Raw genomic sequence first — 8931 nt, 5'->3', positions numbered from 1 at the left:
TTAAAAAGGCTGCTGCTGGGAGAGAAAATGAATTAAAGCCGAATGGACAATAAAAGCAGCATGTTTCTAAAGTTAAAAAAAAAAAAAGTTGTTTTAATAATCGTGATTTCAATTTTAACCCAAATAATCGTGATTATGATTTTTTCCATAATCGAGCAGCCGTACTGTATAATGACATAATGAGCGATGTGAAGGTACTTTTTTTAATATATTTTTGTGCTTCAGAAGAGGATATGAAGTAAAATGTGTGTAGTAAAGCTGATCAGATGAATATTGCACAGGGATAATAATCATAGACCTTTAAACAAACTTAATTTTTAGATTTATTTGAAGCCTTTTTGAAGGATCCATTGATACTCTGGTCTTCAGAAGACATTTGGACTCATTTCCGCTATTGTGTGCAGTTAAAACGGAGTAAGATACAACAACAAGAACAATGCTGCACTAACATTTAAAGGAATATTGCAAAAAAAAAAAAAAAAAAAGGAAAATTACACAAATTATAAAAAAAAAAATAAAAAGGTTTGGCTGTTTAGAGCACATGATTAGGCAAGATCATGATTTTTCCACAGGTTGTAAAAAAAAAAAAAAAAAAAGACAAGCTGGTCCAGACAGAGTGGTGTTTAACTATTAAAACTGTAGGGCATGAACACACACACACACACACACACACACACACACACACACACACACACACACACACACACACTCTCTCTCTTAACCACACACACACATATACACACACACACAGGATATGACATCATCATGGATCCACCTCTAATTAACACTTTACAACAAAATAAAACAAATCAGTCCATTAAAAAAGATAAAAATCATGTCGTATATGTGAATGTAAAGATTATAATAATACTAGATTGAACCCAAGGCTAAAAACAGAGACGTGAACGTATTGATTTGAGTAAACAGCACAGCACAGCACAATGTCGTCGCCATAGAAACACATATTTGCTGCAGCGCTAGTAAAAACATTTCGGGCCATGATACAAAAGAGACAAAGTTCGTGTTGCTGTTTGATTTTTTTTTTTTTTTTTTTGGGAGAGAGAAAATTCAACTATATATCGTACCCTGAATTCACCTCCCGATCGACCGAACCAAGACCCCCCCCCCCGCCCCCCCCCACCGCTTGATTGGCCAGTGGTGTTGTACCATAGTGGGCTTTTTTTAAATTTGGTTGATTATTAAATTTAAGCTCACTTATTTAAAAAAAAAAAAAACTAAAAAAAAAAATTCTTACAAGCAGCTTTTAGGAATATGAATGAACCTGTTGACTTGAAATCAGATTTCCTGCTCGGAAACGGAAAAAAACTGACCTCAGATCAGAAAAAAAAAAAAAAAAAAAAGCCGAATTCACCTCACAGTTAATAGACTTCGCTTTAATACAAGAAGCAAAAAAAAAAAGTGGTCACGAAGCGTCCCGAAACTGCTGTTCTTCATATCCAAGTGGCAAAAAATTAAAAAAAAAAAAGGAAAAGGAAGGACATATTTGGTAATGGTAAGATCTTACTACTTCAATTATCCTCCCTTCCTCCATTCCTCCTTGCGTGGTACTTCCTTCCTTCCTTCCTTCCTTCCTTCGGTTCTTACATGATTAAAATCAGACTTTGTGGTTGAAGCGGAGGCCGAACACAGATAAACGTGGTCCAGCTCTTTTTAGGTCCGAGTACACAATAAAAACTGAACAGCCACTTTAATAATAAAAAAAAAAAAAAAAAAAAAAAAAGAAAACATAAACCCTTTGATTTTACAGAGTGATATCTCCCATTGTTACGCACCATTTTGCATCCCCTTCCCCCCCTTCCTCACCCCTTCCCTCCCTCCCTTGGTGTTTTCTTTGGGATGCCAAGTGGAAGTATGCCTTTCCAAAAAAAAACACTCTTACTTTTAACACTTCAATTGTCCAAAAAAAAAAAAAAAAAGAAAAAAAAAATCTCCACTCGTTTTACCACCTTTACTTTGGAGTCCCGTAACTCCTCCCCCTTCCTTCCTTCCTTCCTTCCTTCCTTCCTTGTCAGTCCTTATATGGTCAACAGCTTCCTGTGTGTCTCCACTTAAGCCTCCTCCTCTCACTTCCTTGTCCGTACGCGGGTCAAAACATTTCGGAAAAGTCTTTGTAAAGCTCGTCCTCCTCTTTTTTTTTTCTTTTTTTTTTTAAAAGTCCTTTTTTTAAAATGGGAAAACGTCATCGTGTGTTTTAGTAGCTCCGTTAGCTCCGTTAGCTCCTCCCCCCCTTGAACCCCCTCCGTGAGGTTAAAGGTCAGAGGTCGGTGACTTTGTTCTCCAGGGCGGCGGCGATCTGTTGGAGGCGGAGGGTGAGCTGTTTATTCTGGGCTGCTGGATCCTCGTCCAGTGATTGGATAATCTGAAATTTAAAAAAAAACAACAAAAAAGAAAAAGACAATAAAAATTTAAATTGTTTCCATCCTTCTTCCTCCCTCTTTTCCTTTCTCCTTCCTTCCCTCCTTCCTTCCCTCCTTCCTTCATTCCTTTCTTCCTCTGTCCTTCTTTCATTCCCTTCCTCTTTTCCTTTCTCCTTCCCTCCCTCCTTTCCTTCTTTCTTTCTTTCTCCCTTCCTTCCTTCTTCCTCCTTCCATCCATCCATCCTTCTTTCCTTCTTTCTTCCTCCCTTCCATCCTTCCTTCCTTCCTCCCTTCCTTTCTCCTTCCCTCCTTCTTTCCATTCCTCCCTTCCTTCTCTTCCTCTTTTTCTTTCTCCTTCCTTCCCTCACTCCTACCTTTTTTCCTTCCTACCTCCCCCCTTTCCTTCTTTCTTCCTCCCTTCCTTCCTCCCTGCCTCCTTTTCTTCCTTCTTCCTCCCTTCCATCCTTCCTTCCTTCCTCCCTGCCTCCTTTTCTTCCTTCTTCCTCCCTTCCATCCTTCCTGCCTCCTTTCCTTCTTTCTTCCTCCCTTCCATCCTTCCTTCCTTCCTCCCTGCCTCCTTTTCTTCCTTCTTCCTCCCTTCCATCCTTCCTGCCTCCTTTCCTTCTCTCTTCCTCCCTTCCTTCCTCCCTGCCTCCTTCCTCCCTTCCATCCTCCCTTCCTTCCTTCCTCCTCCCTTCCTTCCTTCTTCCTCCCTTCCATCCTTCCTTCCTCCTTTCCTTCTTTCTTCCTCCCTCCCTTCCATCCTTCCTTCCTCCTTCCTTCTATCTTTCATTTAAGGTTAGGAAGTGTAAAGGCATATCTCACCACGTCGTAGTACTTGCTGGCGTACTGGTAGAGCTGATGTAAGGCCACCTGGGTGTTCAGTTTGTCTGTGTGTTGCTGCGGGAACGGGAAGAGAAACAAAAAACACACCATTCAAAATCCTCTCAGACAGAAAATCAAAATCAAATTTAAAAAAAAAAGAAAAAAAAAAGGTCGTCATAGAAACAAGTTGAAATGTTACAAGGTTGAAATTCATCTGCACACATAATTAAATACTTCAGGTCGTAGTTACACATATTTAACTTCCTGTCGTCCTCCCGGGTCAAATTGACCCCGTCTGTCTTGACTGTTCCTTCCTTCCTTCCTTCCTTCCTTCCTTCCCTCCTTCGGTCTGTCCTTCCTCCTCCTTGCCTTCCCTGCTACCTTCCTATTTTCCTTCCTCCCTCCCTCCTCCTTGCCTTCCCTGCTACCTTCCTATTTTCCTTCCTCCCTCCCTCCTTCATTCCTTCCCTCCTTCCTTCCTCTTTCCCTTTCTCCCTCCCTCTGTCCTTGATTCCTTCTTTCTTTTCCTCTCCTCCCTTCCTCCCCTCCTTTCCTCTCCTCTCCTCTCTTCCGTTGTCCCTCCTTTCCTTCCTTCTTTGCTTTCCTTCCCTCTCCTCCCTTTCCGTTGTCCCTCCTTTCCTTCCTTCCTTCCTTCTTTGCTGTCCTTCCTTCCTTCCCTCTCCTCCCTTCCGTTGTCCCTCCTTTCCTTCCTTCCTTCCTTCCTTCCTTCTTTGCTTTCCTTCCTTCCTTCCCTCTCCTCCCTTCTGTTGTCCCTCATTTCCTTCCTTCCTTCCTTCTTTGCTTTCCTTCGTTCCTTCCCTCTCCTCCCTTCCGTTGTCCCTCCTTTCCTTCCTTCCTTCCTTCTTTGCTTTCCTTCCTTCCCTCCCTCTCCTCCCTTCCGTTGTCCCTCCTTTCCTTCCTTCTTTGCTTTCCTTCCTTCCTTCCCTCTCCTCCCTTCCGTTGTCCCTCCTTTCCTTCCTTCTCATCCCTTCCGTTGTCCCTCCTTTCCTTCCTTCCTTCCTTCCTTCCCTCTCCTCCCTTCCGTTGTCCCTCATTTCCTTCCTTCCTTCCTTCTTTGCTTTCCTTCCTTCCTTCCCTCTCCTCCCTTCCGTTGTCCCTCCTTTCCTTCCTTCTTTGCTTTCCTTCCTTCTCCTCCCTTCCGTTGTCCCTCCTTTCCTTCCTTCCTTCCTTCCTTCCTTCCTTCCTTCTTTGTTTTCCTTCCTTCCCTCTCCTCCCTTCCGTTGTCCCTCCTTTCCTTTCCTTCTTTGCTTTCCTTCCTTCCTTCCCTCTCCTCCCTTCCGTTGTCCCTCCTTTCCTTCCTTCCTTCCTTCCTTCTTTGCTTTCCTTCCTTCCTTCCCTCTCCTCACTTCCATTGTCCCTCCTTTGCTTTCCTTCCTTCCTTCCCTCTCCTCCCTTCCATTGTCCCTCCTTTCCTTCCTTCCTTCTTTGCTTTCCTTACTCCCTTCCCTCTCCTCCTTTCTCCCTCCCTCTGTCCTTCATTCCTTCTTTCTTTTCCTCTCCTCCCTTCCTCCATCCTTCCCTCTCCTCCCTTCCGTTGTCCCTCCTTTCCTTCCTTCCTTCCTTCCTCCTTTGCTTTCCTTCCTTCCTTCCCTCTCCTCCCTTCCATTGTCCCTCCTTTCCTTCCTTCCTTCTTTGCTTTCCTTACTCCCTTCCCTCTCCTCCTTTCTCCCTCCCTCTGTCCTTCATTCCTTCTTTCTTTTCCTCTCCTCCCTTCCTCCATCCTTCCCTCTCCTCCCTTCCGTTGTCCCTCCTTTCCTTCCTTCCTTCCTTCCTCCTTTGCTTTCCTTCCTTCCTTCCCTCTCCTCCCTTCTGTTGTCCCTCCTTTCCTTCCTTCTTTGCTTTCCTTCCTTCCTTCCCTCTCCTCCCTTCTGTTGTCCCTCCTTTCCTTCCTTCTTTGCTTTCCTTCCTTCCTTCCCTCCTCCCTCCCTTCCTTCCTTGACTCGAGGACAACAGGAGGGTTAAACACACACACACACACACACACACACACACACACACACACACACACACACACACACACACACACACGGAGTGGTTCATACCCTGGAGACCTCAGCGAGGTGTGTGTTCATGTCCTGGTCGCTGACTGGAACCATCTGTCTGATGCCTTTATAATAACTGAAGAGAATAAAACATAAAGTTCACATTCAGTAAAAACTCAAAATGATTCTTTAATTTATCTTCATATGTACGACCAACTTTTAAAATGTTGCAATAGACTGATATTATTTAAACTTTTCTTTAATGCAAACTTATTAAATATGTTTATTTATTGTTTTTAACAACTCATAAAAACATTTGCAACTAATTTATCATCATTAACATGCTGGTATCTCATAAATGTATAAATTAAACTTATAAATATATAAAGTACAGACATGAGTAGACTTATTATAGACTTCTAAATAATACTTATAGACTTATTATAGATTTATAAATAATACTTATTATAGACTTATACATTATACTTATTATAAACTTATATATAGTACTTATAGACTTATTATAGACTTATACATTATACTTATTATAGACTTATAAATAATACTTATAGACTTATAAATAATACTTATAGACTTATTAAGACTTATAGATTATACTTATAGACTTATTATAGACTTATAAATAATACTTATAGACTTATAAATAGTACTTATAGACTTATTATAGATTTATAAATAATACTTATAGACTTATTATAGACTTAATAGTACTTATAGACTTATTATAGACTTATAAATAATACTTATAGACTTATTATAGACTTAATAGTACTTATAGACTTATTAAGACTTATAGATTATACTTATAGACTTATTATAGACTTATAAATAATACTTATAGACTTATTATAGACTTATAAATAGATTTATAAATTACAGACTTATAATTAGACTTATGAATTATAATTATAGACTTATAAATAATACTTATAGACTTATTATAGACATACATTATAGACTTATGATTAGACTTATAAATTATACTTGACTTGACATAGACTTGTAAATAATAATACTTATAGTCTTACTTATCTGTAACACATCTGTTAATTTTTATTGTGTATAATGAAACAAACTCACTCGTCCACCATCTTCTTGTACGTTGAAATCTCTTTTGCATAGAGCAGCTTGTTGCTAGGCGACTCCTACAGCGACACACACACACACACACACACACAAAAAAAAACCAACAACAGATTTTTATTAATATTTTTCTTCTTAAAATCATCTTCATCACAACCTCAGGATGTTTTCTCCGCTCTGTTAACGATGTTTAAACAGTCCAGGGGTTTATTTAGTGATTAAGAGCCGTAATGAACTCTAACTCCATCAGCTGGACTCCTCGTTTCTACGACAACAGCCACAGAAGAAGTAAGGAACTCAATATGCACCTTTCTGCCCTTCCTGTCTTTACTCAGGTTAGCCTTTATATGTGCTTGCTTGCTTGCTTCCTTCCTTCCTTCCTTCCTTCCTTCGGTCTGTCCTCCCTCCCTCCTTCTCTCTTTCCTTCCTCCCTCCCGCCTTCTTTCCTTCCCTCCTATCTTCCTTCCTCCATCCTTCCTTCCTTCCTTCCTTTCCTCTCCTCCCTTCCCCCCTGCTTTCTTCCTTCCTCCCTCCCTCTCTCCTTCCTTCCTTCCTTTGTCCCTCCTTTCCTTCCTTCTTTGCTTTCTTTGCTTTCCTTCCTTCCCTCCCTCCCTCCTTCTCTCCTACCTTCCTTCTTTCCTCTTTTCCTTTCTCCCTCTGTCTTTCCTTCCTTCCTTCTTTCTTTTCTTCTCCTCCCTCCCTTCCTCCCTCCCTCCCTTTGTCCCTCCTTTCCTTCCTTCTTTGCTTTCCTTCCTCCCTCCCGCCTTCTTCCTCCCTCCCTTCTTCTCTCCTACCTTCCTTCCTTCCTCCCCCTTCCCTTCCTTTGTCCCTCCTTTCCTTCCTTCCTTCCCTCTGTCCTTTCCTTCCTTCCAACAGGACGGTTAAACTGCTTTTTCTTATGCAGGTTTTCTGGTATTAAAGTTATAATTTGTGCTACATTTCAACTTAAATATAAATATTATGTATTGAACTTACAAGGCTGACCTTTCACCACCTTAAATTTAAAACACTGAGAAGATAAATATTAGTGTGCATGTTTATTTTTTTTTATTTTTTTGGGAACTGACCCTGCTGAGTTTGTGCTCCGTCTTGGTGCAGGCGTCCATGAAAGTCTGCGAGATGACGTGCAGCGACGCGTCCACCACCTCCGTCACGTGGACGTCGAAGATGAAGTGGGGGTTCCTCAGGATGTTCACCCAGTACCGCAGAGGCAGACTTGAAAGATAAAAAAGAAAAAGAGAGAGCGAGAAAGAAAGAGAGACTTGTGAAACTGAATTTAACATCAATTAACCCTCCTGTTGTCCTCGAGTCAAGGAAGGAAGGAAAGATGGAAGGGAGGAAGGAAGAGAGGAAGAAAGAAGGAAGAGAGGAAAGATGGAAGGGAGGAAGAAGGAAGGAAAGGAGGAAGGAAGGAAGCAGGAAAGGAGGGTGGAAGGAAGGAGGAAAAGAAAGAAGGAAGGGAGGAAGGGAGGGTGGAAGGAAGGGAGGAAGAAAGAAGGAAGAGAGGAAAGATGGAAGGGAGGAAGAAGGAAGGAAAGGAGGGTGGAAGGAAGGAGGAAAAGAAAGAAGGAAGGGAGGGTGGAAGGAAGGAAGCAGGAAAGGAGGGTGGAAGGAAGGAGGAAAAGAAGGGAGGAAGGGAGGGTGGAAGGAAAGGAGGAAGGTAGGAAGCAGGAAAGGAGGGTGGAAGGAAGGAGGAAAAGAAAGAAGGAAGGAGGGAAGGAAGGAAAGGAGGGAGGAAGGAAAGGAAGGAATGAGGAAGGAAGGAAGGAAAGAAGGACAGAGGAAAGAAGAAAGGGAAGAAAGACAGAAGGAGGGAGGAAGGAAGGAAGGAGGGAGGAAGGACAGATAGAAGGAAGGGACGGAGGAAAGAAGGAACAGTCAAAACAGAGGACGACAGGAAGGTTAATAAAACATTTCAAACATTTCTTCGAGGCTTTTTTGACTAAATCCTAAACTTCTGCTCACTTTTTTTTAAAAAGACCTGCTGACACTCTTGTTTCCTCTTCACTTTCCCCTCCTCCCTCCCCCTCCCTCCTTCCCTCCCTCCCTCCCTCCCTCCATCTCCATCCTTTCATCTCCTCTCTCCATCTCTCCCCACCCCACAGACCATAACCCTCGTCAATAATTCACTACGACTGATGAATATTTCATTGTCCAGCTTGTTTGTGTGTGTGTGTGTGTGTGTGTGTGTGTGTGTGTGTGTGTGTGCGTCGTCATGGTGATTGACAGTCCAAGCTCAAGGCCAGTTTGATAAAAGTTAGAAAGATGGAAGAAGAAGAAGAAGAAAAAGAAGTGTGTCTGTGTGTGTCTCCCATCTGTCTCCATTTTCTCTTTTCTTCTTCTTCTTCTTTTTCTTCTTCTTCTTCTTCTCCTCCTTGTTTTTTCTGCTCTGTCATCATTTACTCGTTTCTGATAGCAGGCAATTAAATGAGAGCTTTCATGTGTCCGACTCTTTCAGCTGTGAGGAGGACATATCAGGCCGGTTGATGAGGTGTGATGTGCACACGCAGCTTCAGAAGCAAGTTTAATGATTGTGTCTCCAGCTGAGATTCACATCCACATTTTAATATTGATGAGTTTGGAGGAAAAGAGGAAGGAAGGAAGGAAGGAAAGGAGGGAGG

At 42.0% G+C, this 8931-nt stretch overlaps 1 protein-coding gene across 1 annotated transcript in view; it reads right to left on the bottom strand.

Moving 5' to 3' along the window:
- Positions 1-1849: 1849 nt before the first annotated feature.
- Positions 1850-8931, bottom strand: part of LOC128353113 (plexin-B2-like) — a 63997-nt gene continuing 56915 nt past the window's right edge. The window contains exons 30-34 of the mRNA XM_053313800.1: positions 7378-7525; positions 6308-6372; positions 5267-5342; positions 3204-3278; positions 1850-2380 (exon numbers count right to left, since the gene is read on the bottom strand). Of these exons, the coding sequence (XP_053169775.1) occupies positions 2276-2380; positions 3204-3278; positions 5267-5342; positions 6308-6372; positions 7378-7525 (469 nt within the window). The 3' untranslated portion in view covers positions 1850-2275. The remainder of the gene's footprint in view (positions 2381-3203; positions 3279-5266; positions 5343-6307; positions 6373-7377; positions 7526-8931) is intronic.

This window comes from Scomber japonicus, chromosome 23 (genome assembly GCF_027409825.1).
Source record: "Scomber japonicus isolate fScoJap1 chromosome 23, fScoJap1.pri, whole genome shotgun sequence".
NCBI classification, from domain to species: Eukaryota; Metazoa; Chordata; class Actinopteri; order Scombriformes; family Scombridae; genus Scomber; species Scomber japonicus.
The sequence above is the reverse complement of the archived record's forward strand: the minus strand, read 5'-3'. Positions and strand labels throughout refer to the sequence as shown.